The sequence below is a fragment of the Electrophorus electricus genome, chromosome 16 (assembly GCF_041902795.1).
Source record: "Electrophorus electricus isolate QZ-2024a chromosome 16, ASM4190279v1, whole genome shotgun sequence".
NCBI classification, from domain to species: domain Eukaryota; kingdom Metazoa; phylum Chordata; class Actinopteri; order Gymnotiformes; family Gymnotidae; genus Electrophorus; species Electrophorus electricus.
Window position 1 is genome coordinate 5,724,950 of NC_137512.1, and position 23,845 is coordinate 5,748,794.

General features: G+C 47.3%; 1 protein-coding gene across 3 annotated transcripts in view; it reads left to right on the top strand.

Annotated features, from left to right (window-relative positions):
- The first annotated feature begins 6,176 nt into the window (after positions 1-6,176).
- fgf13a (fibroblast growth factor 13a) overlaps positions 6,177-23,845 on the top strand; it is an 82,880-nt gene continuing 65,211 nt past the window's right edge. Inside the window, exons 1-2 of one of the 3 annotated variants that reach the window (XM_035531955.2) lie at positions 6,177-6,384; positions 9,653-9,828. In XM_035531955.2, the coding sequence (XP_035387848.1) occupies positions 9,780-9,828 (49 nt within the window). In that variant the 5' untranslated portion in view covers positions 6,177-6,384; positions 9,653-9,779. Of the gene's footprint in view, positions 6,385-9,218; positions 9,395-9,652; positions 9,829-23,845 lie in introns of those variants that run through there. The other 2 variants (XM_027019175.3, XM_035531956.2) reach the window with 2 other exon arrangements.

Genomic DNA, 23,845 nt, shown 5'->3' on the forward strand with positions numbered 1-23,845 from the left:
TATATATATATATATATATATATATATATATAATATATATATATATATATATATATATATATATATATATATATATATATATATATAATTATTATTATTATTGATCTGATTAATTATTTCTCCTCATTAATTCCTATTATGGTATAATAAAAAGTTTACAACGCAGAGTAACTGAATCTGTTACCTTGCCGGCATCCGTTAATTCAATTTTATGTTACATGACATTATGTGCCACTAGATGGCAGTCGTGGACCAACTAATGTGTCAAAAGCCTTGAAGGTTTCAAGGAAGTAAACAAAGTGAAGTAAACAAAGTGCGGTTATTGGAAGGAAAACCTCTGAACTTTGAAGCTTGGCTGTGCTCTGCTGCTCTCAGACTGGAGAGTTCTGGAGAGTCTCAACACTACTAAATTTCAGTGTTTGCTGTGATGGAAACGCTCATCCATCTCCCGTTTGCTTCATTTTGCCCATGAGCGATGCGAGTTCCTAACCTACGCTTCCCCCCAGTGCCAACCACCCGAGAGAACTGAAGGTTAAACACGGCCAGCTGAGCCGAGCTCTCCGATCCGCCTCAAAGACGTGCCATTAAACCACAAGTACCTGACGTATGAAGGGCAAGTGAGGGGGCGTTGATGCTGAGGACACTGTAGGAAATCTGTTCAGTTCCACTCCCAGCCTGTGGCTTTGGAAACCTCTGCAGTCGCTCCCTGGCTGGACCCTCCAGATCCAGGTACCTCGGGGAGCCCCCGAGCTCCTCTGGTGGAGCAGGCATATCGACCGGGCGCTTTCTCATCTCAGCTAGTCATTACAGGCCTGCATTATTCATGCTTAAGTAACAAACGCTGGCCATCAGGCCCACCACGTGACAGCCACTTGATCCGGCTAGGGCACATCGGCAGAAAGTTTTTAGGCACGAGAGGGGGTGTTGATGAGAGTCTTTCATACAACACAATCAACAAACAGCGTAATTGTAGCCCAAGGCCAGTTTGGAGAGCGTGAATAATTATGACTACACCACTCCAAACTTTTTTAATTTGCCTCTGTTAATTGCCACAAGAGCTGCTGCCCTTGGATCAGCCTTTAGCGGCACGTCCACGCCTTACGCAACGCAATGAAAAGTCCATTTATTCTTCTTCACCTCGGCCAGTTCGGTCGTGGCGGTGGGGGCTTTAACGTCTCTGTTAGACCGACGGCGACGTGCAGTGTGGTCCTAATCCACGGACCTCTCACCTCTTCTGCGGGCAGAAGGCCGTGAGGCAGCTGAATGCTCTGGGAGAGACTGATGGTCTTGTACAGGCGCGAGGGCTGATTCAGTCAGTGGCTCATTGATCTCCGGTGCCTCGCCGGGGCTTGGGGGAGGTGTGGGGGGGGGGATGCAGCTGGGAATCGGTGCCGTACCCGATTAGTCCCCTGGACGCGGACGCGGTGACAGCTGGATAAAAAAAGAAACTGGGATCGATAGTGACGCCCTTTGTCACCTAATGCCTAGAGCGGTGCCTTGCCTTAGCCGGGCCTCGCCTCACTTCCCCTGGCCTTCTTGAGGCACATCGTTAGGTCCGCATTGTCTGCTGCGTTCGACCCGATCCTGGGGCTCCCTGCCAGCGGACCGAAGCCTGTATGAGGGTGTGAGGAGACCTAAGCGTGTACGCTGTAGGGAGAGACTGCACGGCCCGATAGTGCAGCGGCGCTCTGACACCCTAAAGCCTTCGTTGAGGTGCAGCCCATAACCTGCCCTTCTCTTCCTGATCCCTCACAGGTGGTACCTGTAGGTAGATATAAAAATGATCGTAGTTCAAGGCATATTTCTGTATGTGCACACTCAGTGCCACTGAAAAGAGGCTCAACTAAATGTTTTCTTTTGTGTGAACTGATGTCCTCCTGGTCAAGGTGACTGAGCCTTTGGCCATCCATCCCTGTCTCACCTCCTCTTTATTATTAGATGTAACTGCATTATCTGTCGACTTCCACCCACCCCTGATGGATGCAGACAGCAACAGGCGGGACTCGTGTGTGCGGACCAAGTCGTAAGCGTTACTATTTGGAATATCTTAAGAGATCCTTCGCTACTGCGTCTGCGTTCGTTTATTTATTGTCTCATATTTGACGAGGACACAGGCTGGTGAGTTTCTGTTCTGCTTAGGAGAAAGCGACTGGCCTGTGGTGAGTGAAGAAGGACAGATCGGGTCACGAAGATCAACCTAAAAAACTGTGAACTACACAGAAAGTGCAGCAAAGCACCAGAAAACCTTCGCGGTTTGAAAAGCGCGCCAGCACCAGAGTCTTTGTCTCAGTGTCCCTGGTCTTAGGAGTGAAATGTCTCTCCCTCTCTTATGGGAAGTGTTTACTGTCCCACCGCCGCTGCTGCTGGACCCCGGAGCGTCCGTGGGTGTGTTTTCAATCCCAGTGCCCGAATAAGCCAAACTCCTTATTTAAGTTAATCAAATGTCATTTTGTGCATGGATCGCCTGCCGTCTGTGTGCCTGAGGTGCTGGGTGCTGCCAGCACTAACGTTGCTTTTGAGGGTTAAAGAATGTTCTGGAACGTTCTGGAGAGAGTGGATCTCAGCGTCACCAGATGGTCTGCTGGCGTATGAGATGGGTTGCACCCAAAACTCTGTCAGGGAGTGAAACATGCAGCCTATACACATGTGCCATGGTTAGTGTCGGATATGCTCGCGTTTTAACCTTGAACATGTGCCTGGGCTGGATTTGCATGTCTGGATTTGTGTGTTTCGGGGTCAGCATTTGTTAAGGTTAATGCTTGATACATTCTCCTGCATTTATAGGTGGTTTACAACATTTTTCCATTTTCTTAATGAATATTAGTATGAATCATGAGGTCCGATTGAAGCAAGGCCCTGTCGTGATAAAGGAACGACTACCGCCCTGTTCGACGACTACCACTCTGTTGCCCTTACATCGGTTGTGATGAAGTGCTTTGAAAAGCTGGTCAGAGACTTCATCACCTCTTCACTGCCAACCTCCATGGACCCACTGCAGTTTGCATACCGCCACAACCGCTCCACTGACGATGCAATTGCACATCTGCTCCACACCACACTGACCCACCTGGACAAAGGGAGGGGTAATTATGTTAAAATGCTGTTTGTCGACTACAGTTCAGCATTTAACACTATCATCCCCTCCAGACTCACTACCAAGTTGGAGGATCTAGGACTGCATCCATCCCTGTGTGACTGGATCTCCAACTTCCTAACAGGCAGACCACAATCAGTACGGGTGGGCAACTGTGTCTCATCCACCCTCACCCTCAGCGCTGGAGCTCCTCAGGGTTGTGTCCTAAGCCCCCTGCTCTACTCACTGTACACCTACAACTGCGTGGCCACTTCCAGCTCTAGCACCATCGTCAAGTTTGCTGAGATATGGGCCTGATCTCAGACAAGGACGAGACGGCCTACCTGGAGGAGATTAAACACCTGGAGAACTGGTGCCATGAAAATCGCCTCCTCCTAAATGTCAGCAAGACAAAGGAGGTGATTGTGGACTGCAGCAAGAAGCAGGAGCGGCACTACCAGCCTGTTAGGATCAATGAAACCACGGTGGAGAGAGAAAACAATTTCAGGTACCTTGGAGTTCACATCTCGCAGGACCTGTCCTGGTCCCGCCACACCAACTCCCTGGCAAAGAAGACTCGTCAGCGTCTTTACCACCTCAGACGCCTAAGAGACTTCAAACTGCCCTCCAAGGTGCTGTAGAACTTCTACACTTTCACTATTGAGAGCATCCTCACGGGAAACATCATAGTCTGTTTTGGGAACTGCACCAAGCAGGACAGACAAGCACTCCAGAGGGTGGTGTGTTCAGCAGAGCGCATCACTCATACAGAACTTCCTGACCTGCAGACCACCTACTACAAGCGGTGCCAGACCAAGGCCAGGAGGATTGTGAAGGACCCAACCCATCCCAACAATAGGCTCCTCTCTCTGTTGAGGTCAGGGAAGCGCTTTCACTCTCTGAAGACCAACACAGAGAGACTAAAGAGGAGCTTCTTCCCACAGACTATTCAGGCTCTGAATCAGGGCAACTGATGAAACTGTTAGGACTACTCTGCGTATGATGTCCACAATAACATCATTAAAAAAAAACTGGAAAAAACTGGAAATTGTACATTGTATATATGCATAGCATACATCCCCTCTTCATTCATCATCACATATTTATTTATTCATTAAACCACATTCCATTTCCCTGCATCTCTCCTCAGTCACAGACAGAGCAGTTACAAAAAGCATTTCACTGCCAGTTATACCATATATGACTATGTACGTGACAAATAAGCTTTGAACTTTGAACTTTGTCATTGGTCCAGCTCCTCTATTTTATAGCACCTTCACTCCTTCGGTTCCAGCAGTTATAAATGGAAAGACTGCAGGTCTCATAGCTCTGCCCCATGGTCTCAGGCCCCCTGGATGTAGCCACTGACATTAATGTGGCATTTGAAAAAGTACACCTCTGTTAATTAGCCCAGTCATCCTGCAAGCCAGAAAGGGTAACGTTTCACACCCACACGGTCAACCCAGCCCGGGCTGCTGACGTTCGAGGGGTCCGTTTCCTATTTAGTCAGAGGACGAAAAGAAACAGATGCTTTATATGTGCTGCCAGCAGACCAAACCATTCTGGTCACTTCCTTTATCACACTCTTTTTCCCTTTCTTGTTTTTGCCCCTCACTCTCTGGTGGTGCACTGGGACTTTGCTCTCCTGATGAGCACGATCAGTTGTGCAGTGGTATCGTATGGGAAGGAGTGAGAGAGAGAGGGAAGGAGTGCAGGAGAGAGGGAAGGAGTGAGGGAGAGAGGGAAGGAGTGAGGGAGAGAGGGAAGGAGTGAGGGAGAGAGGGAAGGAGTGCAGGAGAGAGAGGGAAGGAGTGCAGGAGAGAGGGAAGGAGTGCAGGAGAGAGGGAAGGAGTGCAGGAGAGAGAGGGAAGGAGTGCAGGAGAGAGGGAAGGACTGCAGGAGAGAGGGAAGGAGTGAGAGAGAGAGGGAAGGAGTGCAGGAGAGAGAGGGAAGGAGTGCAGGAGAGAGGGAAGGAGTGCAGGAGAGAGGGAAGGAGTGAGGGAGAGAGGGAAGGAGTGAGGGAGAGAGGGAAGGAGTGAGGGAGAGGGGGAAGGAGTGAGGGAGAGAGGGAAGGAGTGCAGGAGAGAGAGGGAAGGAGTGCAGGAGAGAGGGAAGGAGTGAGAGAGAGAGGGAAGGAGTGCAGGAGAGAGAGGGAAGGAGTGCAGGAGAGAGGGAAGGAGTGCAGGAGAGAGGGAAGGAGTGAGGGAGAGAGGGAAGGAGTGAGGGAGAGAGGGAAGGAGTGCAGGAGAGAGAGGGAAGGAGTGCAGGAGAGAGGGAAGGAGTGCAGGAGAGAGGGAAGGAGTGAGAGAGAGAGGGAAGGAGTGCAGGAGAGAGAGGGAAGGAGTGAGGGAGAGAGGGAAGGAGTGCAGGAGAGAGGGAAGGAGTGAGGGAGAGGGGGAAGGAGTGCTTGCCTGCAGGCCAGAATTCCATTCATGTCTGTGGTTTTATATTCCACATTTGAGGTAAACAGAACTGTGTGCATCCAAAACACAGACGCTAATGGCCAAGCCCAAATGAAATGATGCACAGTGTATTTAAAGTCTTGTGAACACTGTGAACGTTTGGGAGTGTGTCACGCAGTTCCTCTTTTGGCCAAAGTCATTCATCATGTTGACATTTTCTATCATTTTTCAGTATGGAGAAAAGGCAATGTCTGCATCACAGTAAAATGTTTCGCAAGACTATGGCCTCTGGGTCTACACTAACATGGGTGAACTGGAAAAGGCCATCATTGTGTTTCGGCTTCACCAGTGTCAAGGAATTAAAACCACAGTAAACAGAGTGATAACAGCCCCCAGCGGAAAAGGTCACATGACAACCCTATGTCAGTGTATTCTTAAAGCTAAATTTCCCCTTAGCCACATCACAACTCCATGGATGTGCTTTTAGTATCGCTCACTTTGAAGAGCAGTGGTGGAAAACGCTGCTATAGTGATGAATGGGCAAAACATATGAAAACAGATGCATTTTCCACTTTGCTCTTTATCTGGCAGGGCAGGAAGTCTTGCCTGAATGGCTCCCAAGAGCCATCTGGAAGCTCCCAGAGCTGAGAGAGGGACGTGGGAGGAAGGTGGAGACCTTCAGATATTTCCACGCCCCTGGATATTTGCGGAGAACTGTGTTCGGACGAAGCCACTGGCAGCGAACACTGTCTGGTGCCACTGGAGTCGCATCCGTCTCCTTCCTGAAGAAAGGTCCACGTCGGCGCCTCCACCGAGGAACGCCACACTTCTGCACGCGCTGGGAGCAGGAGCCGTAGAGGCTTGCTTGTCTTGGTGAAGAGTTTTTACACTGTACACCGTGCATCACTGGTGAGTAATGAAACATTTCTTACCTGCCATACCCTGCTGTAGACTGGATAATTGCCTGGTCTGAAGACATCCAGGATGGCCTATCAGAGGTCACATGTGAATGGAATTGGAAATTTAAAAACTTAAACTTGGCCAGATGACTAGAGCCTTTATATACCTGTGGCAGAAGCACAGAGCAGGAAGGTAATGGGTCCAAATGAATGCCACAGGAGGTTCCACCTTAAGGCTATTGTGTGCTGCCGGTTGATGAAATATTAGGTTTGAAACTGCAGACTTGATCTAAATGTGCCGAGTCCAGGAAAAGTCCAGGAAATATAATTTATTGCCTGACCCTGTCAGCATATAGATGTCCTTTAAAATGTGCTATTTTAATATCGTTACTTCAATATGTGCTACACGATGCTGTCTTTAGCACCACACACACGGGTTATGGTGCAATTTGTCTGATGATTCAGTTTGGTTTTCTTTTTCCGGTTTAAACTGAATAGACTTAAAACTGAATAGTAGTTATAAATTATGAATATTAATTGGAAAGCTTTTATGGATTGTTAACTGTGTTGAGCAGACACAGGTATATATAGTTCAGATTATGTCAGATTAGCAGAGTAATAATCATTCCTTTCGCCAGAATGCATATTATTCTCTTATCAGCCTTCTCCAGTGAGCTGTGCACGTCCAAATACAACAGGCACAACAGTGGTTCTCAAACCTCGTCTATTCTTTTCATTCCTAGAAGACTTTTCTCTCCGTCCTAGAAAATTATTTTAAGCACAATCCCATACGGTGCCAGAACTGGCCCTCTGAAAGCAGCACCTGAGTGCTTTTTGAGACGGGACAAATCGATTCATCCGGGTCCCTGTCTTTCTTTGAAAACAGTCAATAAATTACCACTCAGTGGGACTTTGGTGACGCAAACTCCCATTTGGACTTCACCTTAAACGAGATCAAGTGTCAAATTAAAACCCGACGCAGTAGAAACCTTTTTTTAGTAATCTGGAGCACCTCGCAACCATGACATTAAATACCACCATATAATGTCGGCATAGTAAAATGAGACTTGAGCACAGCGCGATATAGCCCAACCTCCAATAATGATGTCTGGGTAACTGTCAGAGTGCCATGTACCTATCAGGGCAATGCAGAGCAAGGGGTGCATATGAGCACAGCATGACTAACCCATCTAATGGCGGTACAGCCCTCCCTCATCTAAGTGAAGTGCACTCTGTTCTGGAGTCAGCCTGGCTCGGGACTTCGGTTGCAGCCGGTAGGTGTGCAATTCGTGGATGCTATGTGGGGAGCCAGCTGGACTGTGTGTCGAAGGCACTCTGAGGCCAAAACCTTTTGCCTCCGTGACCCTGCAGAACGTGGCTATTCGGCCAGTCGGACGACTCGGCGTTGCCTCGATGCCTCCCCAGGAACGGGGCAGAGGACAGCAGCCAACTGGGAACGTCAGAGCCGGAGCCGTGCGTGCTGCATGACGCCAGTGCCACCGACAGCCACGCCGTCGTTTGCGGTGTCACGGCTGGTGCTTTTATTAGCAGTGTGTGGTGCTGCATGGAAAAGAGCAAAATGATACACACAGCTCAGAGGAGCGGCCCGGAGGATTCTGGGAAATCTCAAAGGTGCTACAAGTAGAGTGATGCGAACCAGAACATTGATCTCTTTAGCCGAGCGTAGTTTGGGCCTTAAACGGAACTGGATCCTTTTTCATCCTTCAATCGGTTGAGTTTAGGGCGTTGTAGCTCTCTGTGTACCATGTTACTCCACCATTCTGTCTTTTAACTTTACCTCTCATCTATTTATTTATCTATCTATCTATCTATTACTTGATTTGATATTTAATTTATCTTGTACATGATTAAATAACTTTTTTATATTTAAATCAATTTTATATTTAAATCAATATCTTTCATATTTAAATCAATTTGCTTTTCTATTTTTATTTGTAAAGCAGTTTGAATTGCTGTGTATATGAAATGTAGCACATAAATAAACTTGGCTTGCCTATTAATACATATCATATGTGATTAGTACAAGTTAGGGTCATTCTGAAGGACTAATTCACATAAATAGGATGAAGAAAATACCTCATTTCCACAGGTGTGTGATGTGGGGAAACAAACCTTGGTGTGACTCATGTTTCCCGCAGTGGGTTTGCTACAGTTAGGAGCCTACCATTACTGACAGCTGCAGGAATGACCGCATGCTTCTGACAGCACCCTTCATCAGGTCAGCCTTCTGGTGACCTCAGAGTTCATTGATCAGAAGCAGGCTGACATGCCTGATCTCCTCTTACTGAACGCGCTCGGTGTGTATTGATTCGGCGTCTCCGCATTTCTGACCCGTGTTCGCGCGTTCAGCAAAGGCATTGCTTGTAGTCTTCATCATTCTCACAAATGCCAGTGAGTCAGAGGAAGCAGAGGCAATGTCCTGTTTAAAAGTCCTGAAGGTAACGTCCTGAATGTGCACAGGCTCGGCAGGACATGGGATGTATGCTGTATGAGGCTCCCTGTACTCCCAGCGGCCCACAGTCACACCTCCCTAATAGACCCCCCCACCGCCCTGAAATATGTGAGCATGAAATATAATCCAAAATGAAACCAACGACTGGTAAATGGGCGGGATTTTTCCAATTATAATCCCAACAGACCGTTATTCATCGCCACATTATTTTCAGTTTTCCGCCTCTTGGTGTGTATGTATGTATGTGTATATATATACATACACACACACACACACACACACACACACACACACACACACACACACACACACACACACACACGCGTTTGTGGTTTCATGAGGTGGTTCCTCAGGTTGTGTGTGTGTGTGTGTCACAGCTGACGTCGGCTGACACTCGGTGGAACTCCCTCTCTCCTCTTTTTGTTCGCTCGCTCGCTACAGCAGAGAGGGCTCGTGATTTTCCATGGCACGCAGCGACAGTCGCGGTGGATGCGCCTTTCTCTCTCTCAATGTGCGTTAACGCGGGAGGAAATGTGAAGGGGAGAAGGTAAGACCGCGGAGCTTGACGTTAGAATGAGGTCTACATCCATGCATATACGTAACCGCCGCCAGTCTCCGTCGCTGAAGGATCCTGACGGACTTGTAACTAACGCGCGCTTTTGAAAGTGGCCGCTTTTGTTCCCACGAAAGCTGTATCCGGCTGCATTGCTCAGCGATGCACTGACTGCAGACTGAAGTCGCCTTTGCTCTGCTCTTGAATTCAACAAATAAATGATCTGTATAATCTCTCGATGGTTTCTTGCAGAGCCCTTACCTCAACACCTGGCTCCTTTGTTTTGGATTTGGCAAGGACCTCATAGAAAAGACAGTGGGCAACCTCGGAGCCAACGCTTCAAGTCTAAACCGGGAATTAGACAACCAATCGGGGATCTATGAGCGGAAAAGTGGATAAGCCTAAAGAAGAAAAGGATGCTTCCAAGGGTAAGAGGCTCGCGATGCCTGACTGCTGCCCCTCCATCTGGTTTAAAGCGACCGTCCTCATTCACCCTCCCCATTCATTGCATTGTCCTTTTAGCCTTCTGCACACACAGAGAACCAGTTCTGCTCAAAGCACGAAATAGTCTGCAGGCTTTTATTAGCGGCACCATGCTTTCGCATCGTGGAGATATTTTTACGTAGTACAAACTTGTATTTTGCGTGTTTAGATAAATCGATAAAAAAAAAAACGCTCTTAGAAGACCCCATCCGGTCTGTGTATGACGGATGGAGATCTCCGAGCTGCCGCGTTAACATCGTGGCCGTAAGCCTCATGTCACAGGTACCCTGTTGGATTTCTTACGTCAGCCTTATAAACTTGCACGTAGGTAGTTCTTGAAAGAACAGACTCATCCGGAAATATTCGCTCCACAGTGGCCGCAATCTGCGACGTGTGATGCCCCGTACACGGTTTTGTTCGGGTCGCTACTGCGCTAATGACCTATTGCGTAAAAACGAGCTCTTGCATCTCGGGAACAGAATGTAAACTGGCCAACCATTGCCATGGAGACAAAGGGGATACAGGGTTGCCAAAGAAACGTTTGCTGAGGGGTTTTGTACGATAGCTTGCAATGGCATGCATTCTCAGTGCTTGCTTTTGTTGACGGCATCATGAATGCATAATTCATAAAACATTCAAATGAAAACCTTTTTGTTGTAATTAATCAATGTTTAAATTGTGTTTGATGATTATATTAATGCATTACTAGTGTCTAAGAAGTTTTTAAATCTTGGTTACTTAAAAAATAATAGTACGAAAACAAATTTGTACAAATGTTCTAATTTAAAAAATGGCACATTCTTAAACATTCTGAACTGTCAGTTATCCATGATTAGAGTCTCTATCATATTTCTCTTTAATATTGCAAGTCAATCTTTCTGTAATAGGTGAAAGCAAAGTACTGGTCAAAGACTGGGCCTTTGTTTTGGGTGGGAAATGAAGAGAAAAACACCACCTTACTTTGCACATCCTGTGTAACCACTGTATCTGAATCCTGAATATCGAAATGTCTGAAGTGAGTGCCTATATGCTTTTCCCATCGTCCTCCTCTTTAAATATCACACAGAACTTGATATTTGGTTTCATCTGTTGCTTCCAGGATTTATTAAACTTTTTATATTGCAAACTTTTTCACTTTAAAGTAAGGCAACAGGTTTGTCGAAATGTTATTTGCTGTAGGGGCGAGACCAATCGGTCCTCCCTCCCTCATAAATCATTCCGATATTGATAGACTTTTCTGGTCCTTTCTTTCTATGCTGGCCCTAGATCAGTGTGATTGTGTCTATAAATCTACTGATAATGATCTTGCTGCTTTTGTGCCAGTATCTACATTCTGTACAAACTAGTCAGAAAATAGACTTCTGAGAACACAGAACGTCGTCTAGTCAGAACACGGAGTACTCAGAACATAGACTACCCATAACATCTGTCGTTTTGTCCACGACTTTCTTAAGGGGTCTGGTGGGGAGTAATAATAATAATAATAACACATTTGCATGATATTTCTTCTTCTGTCTTTTTACCTCCGAAAAGGACCACCATGTCAATAATTTGGAGTTTTTAAAACCTTTGTCTTAAGGACTTTGGTCTACATACAGGCTACGCAACATAATTTTTTTCGAGTATACTGTCATATCAGCATTACGGTCGCATTTCTCTGCTGAAATGTATTTTCAACCGCGTTACTTACTTTGTTTAGAACCACTTGACTTATGATCCATCGTTTGTAATGAGATCCGTTTGCCCCTGTAACCTGTGTACTCCGTGGCCCAGCGAACCCCTAGTGGCAGACGCTAGCATTGCAAGCGCGGGCCACTTCTGTCTCGTGTAATCTTTGGGAGATTTAGCCCCGAGCCGGCCACCGTTCCAAAGTGACAGAAATACGCAGCGCCATTCGCAGAGGCTCCGGCACTGGAGCGCCTTCTCTTCCTGCTCCGAAGCCCCCGCGGGCCCCTGGAGCGCTGGACGTATCCTCTGAGGCTCTTAGTGAGAGTGTCACCTGAGGTGAGATGAACTTTGAATCCACACTGGAGCGTCGAAGCGATAGAGTGAATTTGATCATTTTGTTGCTCTATTTTTTATTTATGGCTTTTTTTTTTTTTTTTTGGGTGGTGTTTGTTGTGTGTTGTTGTTGTTTACAACCTGCCACTTCAAAGTGGAAATGCACTTAGTTTAGGTTTAAAAGGTACATGTGATAGTGAGCTTGTACAGGATCTGAGCAGCTACGCTTAAGAAGTCTGCAGGTTTGGAGGCTCTTCCACTGGCAGTGCACTGTGCGGATGGTCTCTAATGTGGTTGCGTCTTCCGGACTGTGTAGTAAACACGTGTAGTAAACGTGATGGCACGAGGCTGTTGCATGCAGCGCTGTAGAGCCCTGGAGGAAGACTCCATCTGCACCAGTCTTCATCCCAGCCAGTCCTCATCACTGCCCTGTTTACTGAAACGGGTGACCTGCATTCTAGGCCTGTCACCGTTGCTTGTCTCTTGGCCCCGTTGCCGGGGCTGCGCCGCGACTTTTCTCCTATTGGTAGCCCGGGTCCTGGCCCCGCCTTTTTCCCGATTGCTTGCAGGCCTCCTTACGTCTCCCGCGTGGGCTCAGAAGGTTCGTCCTACCACGCGCGAAAGGAGCGGCAAGGACGCTTAACGCCCACGCATCACAGGACCAGTTGTCATGTGTGCTTTCTTATTTATGGTGAACTGCAGTCAAAAACGGAACCAAAACCACATTGTTTGTTGTTCTAGTGTTTAGTGGGATGCAAAGAGGCTGAGGGGTCACGTAGGGACTTTTAATTATTTTGTCATCTGGCTGGAAAGCAGGTGGCTTATTCGTAAACTCCGCAAACACCTGCCTGCATTGATGTGAGTGGGGCGGTAATCCTGACAGCTCTTGAGCAGTCTGCTGATTGGAGCTGTGATGTAAGATGCCCTCACACCGACCTCAGATGTCTTCTGGAACTCAAACCCACCTGAGAAGGTACAGCACACTTTGCCGGGCCTTCGAAGGCCACTGCTTATTATTTCCATCTCCTTCACTTTGTTTCTTTCTCTCTCTTCTTCTTCGTCACTCCCTCCTTCTCTGCTTCTTTTTGTCCATCTCGAAACCGAATTTTTTTTTTTCCTTTTAATGTTCTGAAGTTCTGTGGGTAAATGTGCGTGTGCAGAGCTGCACTATTTATGGAAAACAAACCAGATACTCCTATAAAACAGTCATGACATCATTTCATGCAGAATGTGCCAGAAAACACAGAGTCTGCATGTTATAAAGCATGCAGAAGACTTGTTGAGACTTCTGCTGCGCGATACCAATGTTTGTGTCTCAATTTCCTTTAAAGGAGACAACACATCAAGATTTAGGCCAGCGTCTGCTTCCCAAAGTGCCTAATCTCAGGACATTTCCATCAGTATACTTAAAAGTCACTAAAAGTAAGTTAATGAGGAAATAATGATGCTATGTTTGTTTAGAAGTAGTGCTCCCGTAAGGCAGCAGAATGTGGGTGCAGCGGTGTGAGGAAGCCACTGGTCAGGGTGCAGGGAGCCCGGACAGGGTTGGAGCAGGACTGGTGTACACACAGACCACGAGGATTAATCCCAAAGAGCACGTGTGTCGTACAGGAAAATGGGACGGCAATATAAGGATTGCAAATACGCACCACTCAGTATGCAAAGTGAAATTCCCACTTTTTACAGCAGAAGTAGGATATGAGAGAATCATTCAATCTGAACAATTTTATGTACTTATGTACACTTAAATTTAATAATGAATTGTTTGTTGTTATAGACCTAGTTAGTCTTGTGGATACGATTATTTTTGTAGTTGCATTCTCCAAGATTGCCTTATAGGTCATTTTATGTGGAGGTGTGAGATTAAGGCATTTAGGGATTTTCAGGATTTCAGGATTACAATCTGGGTGGATTGGTTTGTTTCTGAAGCATACTCCATGCTATTTGTTTGTGTGGAGATAAGGTGTCTCATTTGGACGAATTTGTGGTATTTCACTTATGTTGCCCACTTATGTTGGAAAACGTATTACGGAGGTAAATCTCAAATAGCATCGATAGGCATAACGAGGTGGCATTCGTGATACCCCATATCATATTCATAATGTTGCTAACACAGATCTGCTGTTTCTTACTCGCTTAGAGCATAAATCAAAACAAACTTATACCGCAGCACTGTGTGCTACTGCTAGACTGAAATAACACTGCTCCTAGTCTAGGGACCTCAGCTCTAAGCATCCTAGATCCCAGTTTTTAATTCAGTTCAGTCCAAATTCAGTTATTTTTATAATAGGCACTGCCACAAATCGAAGGCGACAGCATGTAGTATGACAAAGAATACAGTCAGCTGTGGAGACGTAGATAGAACCACGCTGATCACGCGCAGGAACCGCGATGTGCCACTAACCGTGTTCTTGGGGAAGTGTTACTGCTGGAATATAAACAGGATTTTCCAAAGGCAGGGTCCTGGGCAGTGGTGGCTCTGTGGTTAAGGTGCTTCAATTGTAATCGGAAAGTTGCTGGTTCAAGCCCCACCACTGCCAAGTTGCCTCTGTTGGGCCCCTAAGCGACACCCTTAACCCTCAAGTTGTATTCAGTCATAATTGTAAGTGGCTTTGGATAAAAGTGCTTGGTAAATGTACGTTTTGTGCCTGTTTTTTTTCCAGAAAGGTCACGCCCAGTGCATGTGTAGCATAGTGAGGCGTATACGCTACGTACAGCCCACACAGCGCAGTGCACATGCTCATTTTAGAGCAGATTTGGCGTGTTTCCTTACTATTACTGGGGTTGCTGACAATTCACAGTGAGTGAAATCCGACACTGGTGAAATGACTAAGAACTGCTGTGGTCAGAGGTTACATTTAAGTGCAGTATCCTTCTAATTATGCAGTGAGTCAAGTCAGTTATGCTGTGAAAATGACTACCTCTACCATATCAGTATTACACGTAACTTGGCCTTATTGCAATCACACGCGGGATAAGACGTCAAATATCCCGTGTCAAACCATTAGAGCTTCAGAATGAAATCTGAAGTCTGCATCAGCCGCTTGGCCTCTATGTAGCGACAATGAGCCCGTGTTTGCTGTTCACTCCCGAAGGAGATTGTGTTTCTCCCTCAGGGACAGCAATTACACCCTGTGATGAGATCTCCGTTTTGGCCGCACAGATGGCGAACTTTGCGAGGTGCGTGTGAATAGGATTGCGTCGAGTCGGCGTATTAGTGCAAGTTGGAGGCTCTTCGCAGCCAACTGAGCACTAGGTATGGGGGCACGGGGCTCAGTTTTATTCACTGGCTAGTGTTTCACTGTCTCTCGGTTTACTTTAACCACTTTGCCAGGTCTGAACCTGTTGGTAAACACTTGTGCGTTTGTTTTTTGGCCATCATTTTTATGCAAAATGAAAAAAAAAAAAGTTTATTACATCCACGTTAGTGTATATTTATGACGCGTTCACATTGATCATAGGTATAAGTTGCAAGTTAAGGTACTTGAGCATTGAAGCATTATTGTATGGATGAAACTGCTCTGAGTGTGATAACACTATGCTAACACCATACGCGTGTTTCTAAAATAGCACCCTGATTCCTCCCTTAATGACAGAACAAGCGGCCTTCTCCTCTTGACACAGACTTCCTCTGTGGGCCACACTGAGAGTGGTATGGACTTCCTTCACTCCTGTCTGCCACAGTTCAATACAAGAATCAGTAAATCAGCTCCATGCTTTAATAGGCACTTCTCACTTGCTGCTGGGTCCATGAAGCCCCTTTGTTGTGTTTTATGATGCTCAGCTCTGTGTCTAAGGGCTGCCTGGGGATTCTTTCCATATATAGAAGGGTCGGCTGAGGTCGCGGAATTGATTGCTTTCACCCACTTCACGCCCTTGGCCTACGAGAGGGAACCCAGGACATGGAATGAACCCCCAGCTGCTGTGGGAAGCAGGCAAAGCTACTGGGACAGGTGCAGTCAGTGGACAGATGGGAGCAGTGTCCACGGACAAGGGCCAGGGACTGGAGCTCTGTGCGCCATTCTGCGACAGTGACCCTTGGAGGGGTTAGTGGAGGGTACGACTGTGTAAAAGGGAACCATAGCTGTCCCAGGGTGAGATCGGCCCCAGGAGTCTGCTTAACCAGATCGGTAGCAGAACGACAGGTGTAAGTCTCCTCCACCCATTACAAGCCGGCTGGCAGGTTGGGGGGACCTGTTCTCTTGTTCCAGTTAAATAAAAACTAGGGTCTGAGCTAGGGGCTGGGCCTCGGTAGCCCCGCCCCCATCATTGCTCAGCCTGACACCAGTCTGGCTTAAGCAGGGTTTGCTAAAATTTATAGTTTACGTTCCTGGCGCGGTTTCAAACAAGGCTCTGAGACAAGCCTAATTAAGTACCTCTACGCAACTCAATATTTGCTGTCTACTGGCTGGATTTTATAGCCTGGCGAAAAGTAGAAAAGATTCTCGGGGTCCGGCTCAGGCTTGCACCGCACGGTTGGTCGCTGCCTTTGCCGGGCATGGTTCTGAGGTTGACGCTATCGACTGCACCGACCTGCGGGTTGCTCATACCACACTTTCATGGCTCTTTCAATGGGACTTGCTCAGAGATCAGACTCATACGTGAGATCAGTGTATCTTCTGTAAGGTAGTCGAGGTTTTGCTAGCGCCGATTAACTCGGTTCTAGTCGCCCAAAGTCTGATTTTTCCTCCCTAGCGAGCTCACGTTCAGCTCAGCTGGTTTATACAGCACATTGTCTCAAAGGAGCTTTACGGGAACCAAGACTAGACCCTTCAAAGCCAAAGACGGTGGCGAGGAAAATCTCTAAAGGTAGCCTAAAAAAGGAAAAAGGATTAAAAAAGAATACGTCCTCATTGGGCAACGCTGGATTGCAGTGTTCATAAATAAACTGGGCCTGCCAACAGTTTATGACCTGCTGTTTACCTCACTTCTTTTAGAACACTGTTAATAACCACACCAATTTGTAACATCCTGTAAGCACTGGCTAAGTGGGTGTACCCTTACAAGCATGTAAACAAGTGCATTTTTGTCTGTGTGCTGTTTGCCAGCGTGTGAGGGTGTGAGTTGCAGGCGGGCCCTGCGTGTGTTGCGGGCATGCAAGCAGGACAGGGTAGGGCGACCTGCTGCAGTGGTTGCACTCTGATGAACAGTTCACATTTTGCTTTGGTTTCGGTCACATCTTTAGCTTTCTAGAGCCCAGTAGAGCCCAGGAGATAAAGGCACATCAGCGGTGAGGCACCACACAGCCTGATGGGACAGTTCTAACTGGTTCCACTTCCTTGCCCAACACTTGGAGGCCCCTGCAGTGTGTTTGGCTCATCCTTTTCGATAAGACAGCCTTTTTTGTTTGGGCCAAAAATGCCTTTGCACCACAGACCGAGTGGACTCCTGACTGAAGGTCATGATTGGTCTGTTTATTTTGTCAGAGGCGCTGGAAACTCTGCGCTGGCTGTGACACACACAATTCATTCTTTATAAATGATGGCTGTTGGTTTCCAGCCTGAAGGGCGAGCGCGTCGTGCCTGACAGCTGCATCGGGGCTGATTTCACAAGCGGCTTTAACGTAGACGGTGGCACGGCATAGCCAGCCAAAGCCTGCAAGGCCTTTCACAGGGAAGTGACAGCACCCGAGCTAATGCTCACTGACAGAGAGGCGCAGGCTAAGACCATTTGTTTGTAGCACGCTGCATTTAAAACGTGACGTGCGTGTGTGTGTGTGTGTGTGTGTGTGTGTGTGTGTGTGTGTGTGAGTCGAGGTGTCCCTAAAGCAGAGAGAGAGAGAGGCTCACTCTAGTTTGTCCATCTGTTGTTCTGCATGATCAACTTTTCTTTGTCTTCTTTCCTCTTTTCCTTATCTCTCCATTCGCCGCGTCTTCACGTGCACGTTTGCGCGCGGAACAGTCCTGGCACTGGCGAAGGCCCGGGCTAATCCTCTGGGCTTTGGCGTAATTGAGTTTTCAGCATGCAGCATCTGTCTCTGCCTTTCTGCTCTCTCCCATCCCCTACCGCGAAAGCGAGATGGCGGGGAGGAAAAAGACGCTCGCGCTTCGGCCAGCTGGGAGGCTCGTGTCCCACGTAGTGCTGTGTGTTGGAAACCCTCCCACGAGGAGCGGTTCGCGGTAGGGGTCAGAGGGAGCCGTGCTCGTTCTGTAAAGGCCAAAAAGAAGGTGCACGCCGGCGCGACTCCCGCCCATCCCAGCAGAGTGGCCGCGCGTGTGTCCGAAGCGGCCCGCCCGCATGGGCTGTCATGTCATTTGAAACATTGCCGTGGTTCGGGACCAGCGGCTGAGCACGGCGCAGAAGTCGGAGCAGAAGGCTGAGTCTCCGAGCCCGTGCCCTTTAACGTGACAGGCGGCTTGGGAGGCCAGCGCTCCAACAAGGTTGTTTATAGTCTAATGACTGACGGCCCCCTTCGGGGCGAGGGCGGCCTGTGTTTGGGGTGTGCACTGGCAGTGGGCACATTTCTCTGCAGGAGATCCTCATTAATGCACCTTGGCTCCCAGTTTGAGGACAAGTGCGCACACAGACACACCCACACACACACACACCCACCTGTCCACACATACCAACCTCAGAACACTACTCTCCCCTCGCTGTTCTGAACATTTTGCTCAGACACTACGGTCTGCAAATTCACTTGCCACCACTTTACAGCACCCACAGTAAAGGTTGCATCTATAATCAACTAACCGCACACACACGCCCATACAGACGGCAATCTTTTGTTGTGTGTACGCTGTGGTCTGGTCTCTATCCCAGTAATGTGCGCTCTGTTCTGGGGACAGATGGTCCTCCACCTCCCCCCCGCTGCTCTGTCCTTCTTGGTCCTGGCACACGCCTCACCCGCGGTCACCAGCGCCGCTCATCTCCCAAGCCCACCCCGCCCCACCCCGACCCCGTGAGCTGCCCGAATGATGCTTCCGCTGCCCTGGGTGACTTGACCCACATTAGTGCTACAACCTCTCTCCCCTTCTCTGCTCGTTCCTGCAGGGAAGCGCGCCGCCGTGCGAGGCGTGTGCCTGGCTGCCTGGGTTCGTACACACCCAGGGCAGAGGCGCATGGTTTATTCAGACGCTCGGCGTTCGTGGCCTACAGAACAATCTGATACCGAACGCCCATGTACACCGACCACACCCAACCAAACCCCAGGCTTTACCGGCCCGACCCAACCCAGCCGGCTCGGGTCAGAGGAAGAGAAGGGCCGGCAGCATGCAGATTATGTCTTTGTTTCTCCTTCCCACTCGCCTGTATTTCCACCTCTCTCTCTCCCTCCACCCACCCCCCCTCTCTATACAGGAGCAGGTTCCCACTGTGAGCTGTAACATGTTTTTGCAGCACAGCGTCTTCTATCTCGGCCTGTTCGGCCCCCTTTCAGCTCCTGCAGTGAGAGCGGATCTAGCGCTCGGAGACGCTCTCTTCAGGTGGAGAAGTAACAATCTCCCCTGGTTTCTGTGCCTCGTTTAGACTGTTGAACGCCATCAGTTGACTGTGATCACACCAAGCAGCACATGGACAGTTCCTCGCTAGGATCTCACATTGCATTTCCACGATTACAAACAAGACAGACTCCCCCGTTTTCCTTCCAGTAATTGCTTGTTATGTCACTGGTGCCTCCTGTAATTGGTTCACCTGTGTATACGGGTAATTGTCCCCTCCGCAGTCTTGATCGTGGATGGGGTGTGGGCTTAATCGCTGTGACCCAAAAAGCAGCATGGCGCTTTGTAGCAGCGCTCTGGTCCACACTGCGATCCACAGGGAGGCGCGCCACCTAATTACGTCCCCCCAAAATAAGCGCGTGCCTGAAATCTGTGCGGGGGTGTGATTAAAGGATCGGCGCCGTAATGCTCTAAGCAGCATTTTTAAACTATCTAAAGCCAAACCTAATAAAGGCTGCGCTGGTGCTAATTAAGCTGTTTGTCTTTGAAAAGCGCCACCTCCGCCCGCTCCCGCGTGCTAACGAGCGCGGGCGCTTTCCGCGCCGGTGGCCAGGGGCAGAGCCGAGCGCGAAGGCGCGCCCACGGCGCCTTTTGTGTGTGTGTGTGTGTGTGTGTGTGTGTGTGTGTGTGTGTGTGTGTGCGTGCGTGCGCATGCTAGACGTCTCCCTGCCGAGGCGCTCTGTGTTCGGCGACTTCCGGCATCAGCCCGCGAGCGTCGAGGGAGGGTGCACGTGTTTGCACGGTGCACTGGATGGAGCAGCGCTGGGTGCCAAAATTCTCCGAGTTAGCGCAGCTGTGTTTCTAACTATACAGTCGGTGTAAGGGAACTCTGCCAGTTCATACACGGGGATTGTGGGAGAGGGAAGTAAAGGATTTATCTGTTGCTAAACCTGCCTTCTGAACGCAGCGCAGAGGTGTCAGACTCCATTTCTGCGAGTATCAGCACTGCAGAAGCCATAGCAAAGTTTTACTGCTCAAAGACTGATCTTTGACAATATTTCTAAGATAAAGGGACTCAAAGTGGATAATTTGGCTTGAGAAACAGATCAGGGAGATCGCTTTCTTGTCTCGCTTAATCTATTTTAAGACTAATTATTTAGCAATGGCACTATAAAGTCCCCTAACATCATTATTTAATTAAACACACAAGAATGTATTATATTGTTATACAATAACTGTTTTAAAATGTATAGTATTACTATACGGTAAGTGTAGTGTTTCTGTTTTTCAGACACACTTCAGACACAAAGAAAAACTACAGAAATATTACAGAATATATCTAATAAATTACACGTGATCTTATAGTAATTATAATGAACAGTATGTGGTAACTTTATAGTATGTGTATAACATACTATAGTAATTATACTAGGTTATATTATTAAAATAATAATATAATAACATGAACATGATTGGTGTAGGATTACTAATAAACTGGTTATTATATGTGCATAGATTTTTATCAATTTGAAATAATCAGGGTATGGGAAGGCCAGCTTTTCCACAGTGGTTTAGTTTTGTCCTTATGAAAAACTGTTTCAGGGTATAACATGCTGGTAAGACAACAGAGGAGGCACTAAACATCTGTGTACTATTTCCTAATGCAGTTACTCCAGGTACTGTAACATAGTTGGCCAAAAGTGTGACATACTAGACAACTTTGCAGACCACATAGGGCTTGGTTGTCTGACATATGAGGCAGAAGTCTTGTCTAAAATAGTTCTTTTTTCTTCTTTATGGGAACAAAAAGGCTTCTGATGAATACAAAATACAATGTTTAAGGATGTAAATATTGATAAAAATATTTTTAAGAAACATTTAATAAACCCTATAACACACCATGTAGAATCTACTGGTTTTAAAGGCTGATTCTATTTAACGTACTTGCATGCTCTAGGAGTTTAGACAGTGCTGAGATCCCATGCAATTAACTAAGTAACTTAATGAACTTAGATCAGCACATAGTTAATACATTAAGCCAACATTACTGACTAGCTCACGATTTTCACAAGTGCACGACTGTCAGCGTCAACATCAAAATTATGCCTGTGATTTCTCAGCATGTTGTAAACCTTTACGGGCAAATTTGTTGCGTGTGGTGGAAATGAGTAGTACCATGGAACATCTGTATTCCGTCTAAACATCTGTAGAAATTGTCATGACACACTGAATACTGAAATTGTTTACACTTCAGTTATTTAGGTTTTTCTTTGGATAAGTAGATAAAACAAACTTTTAATAACGAAAATGTTAATGACATATTTTCATGTTTTAATAGTAAAATTCTGGGTCTGCGACAAGCGATAATCACTGAAAGGTGATGGTGACTGACAGTAAAAATCCATAAAAATGGACTTTTCTGAAAAGATTGCCAAGTAGCGTAAGCCTGTCGCTGCTTTTCATATTGAGTCATTAGACTAGTCAATGATTTTGCTTTCTGCAACACACCAGCAAACCCTATTGATAGTCAGCTAGCTTAATTATCTCATGACATTAGTTGAAGTTACCTGAAAACTGTGCATCTGAAGATACTGTAACTCGCTCACTAACATAACGTAGTATAGGAGGAGTTTATAGGCAACAGCTTACCATGAACAGCCTCAGGAAAAAAACTTCACAGTCAGGAGACTTAATCAAAAGTCCATGTTCTTTCCATCGTGTCTCATTTGTCTCCAGGACGAACAGCAGAGATGTGTAGGATTTGTGTTTTTCCCTGATTTTCCTTTCTTATGGGAGTTGGCTTCATGTGTTGACCTGGAAATGTTAAAATGCAGAAAGTACTGAAAGTTGGGGCCATCCACGACCAAGTTGGACATCCCAGATATAGAACGATTTGAGAACATCAGGCTGATATTACAGGCCTTAGGGCCCAATTCTGGTTCCAGTGATCCAGTGATCCAGTGAATTGTGCAGTGAAGTGGAGAAGAAATGCACCCAAACTGACAGTTTTCACTGCAATCCTAAAGCTACGGATCAGTTGTGTATCCAGATTAGGACATAGTATACGTTCATACAGACAAAACAAACAAAAAAAAACCATAATCATTTATGTCATGTAGGCAAAAACAGACACTTGTTCCACGCCCACACTATAATATGAACGTAGTCATATTGGTCCAGCAGACTTGGCATAAATACACTTGTAAACATTGAGCCTGAGCTATTGTTTGTGTCTGCAGCTTGTCTGAAGTGGTTCAGGCTGTTTAAGATGCCTCGTTCGCATGGTTCTAACTGTGAGACACTCCTGTGTTAGTGTGGACACTTCTGTGTGACTGATCACCACGCACTAACTCTGCCCTCTGCGGGGACGTGGAGGTGAGAAAAGTGTCTTGTCCTTCTGTTTTTCTCTGGTCCCTGCTGTCATGTCGTGTGGAGGTCACTGCAGACTGTCCACAGACTCAGTCCTGTACCTGCATGTCTCTGTGAAGGCCACTGATTCTCAGGGGCTTTGCACACACTCTACACATGAGAAAGCTACTGCTCACAGTGCTGTTTCTGTGCACGTATGTGTGTATTTGTTTGTGTGTGTGTGTGTCTGTGTGTGTGTGTGTGTGTGTGTGCACGCTTCTACAGTCTGCAAGAGAATGTCACTGGAGAAGACATCAGCTGTTGACCTGATGCAACTTGCACACACAAATGCACACCTACACACATACTGTCTCTCTCAGACACACATATAATCACACACCCCTACACTATCTCTCCTGCACACAAATGCGTGCACGCACGCATGCACACACACACACACACACACACACACACACACACACACACACACACACACACGCATCGCATTCATACAACCTCCTGAGGTCATAAGCTGAACCAATGCTCTGATCCCAGTCATATATACACAGCTTATGCCATGTAGGTAATTTTGGTAATTGATATGTATTCATATGGATCCTGTCGGTTAGATGGTGCTCAGTGAACGCAGGCATACTGGCTCTGTGTTGTGCCACGTGAATTAGGACGCAGCACACGGTTGTTGGTGTGTGTGTGTGTGATGCAACAGCACCCTTGCCACTGTGGGGCTGGTGGGGAGAACATGCAGTCCTGGTCGAGCTGAGTCGGGACATGACATCCTGGGTGTAGAGGCGATCTGTTCTGGGTTCCAACAGTAGGGCACCGTTTTGCTTGCGGCACTGCTGACGTGTGCATTCCCACGCACCCACGGCTGTCCGCTGTCCTTCCACTCCAGAACCTCGTACCTCTGTGACATGTGCTGTAACACTTCCTGCCTTCCTTCCTGGCCAGCCGGAGCGTCCTATCCCCATCTTCATATGCCGGTACAGAGGGGCGGAGGGGGTGAAGAGGAGCGGTTGTAGCAGGGGACGCTGGATTACTCCTGTCAGACTGTCTTTGCATGCTTCATTAATGGGGGTCTTTTGTATAGCCTGCTCTGACTCCTCCCTAAAGACCCCCCCCGGCCTTATTGTATGGCATGTTTACTTACCACCGTCAAGGGAAACACGCAAAGCTTATTCTAGTTCAAATGAAGCACTGGACTGTAGGCAGGCTGGGT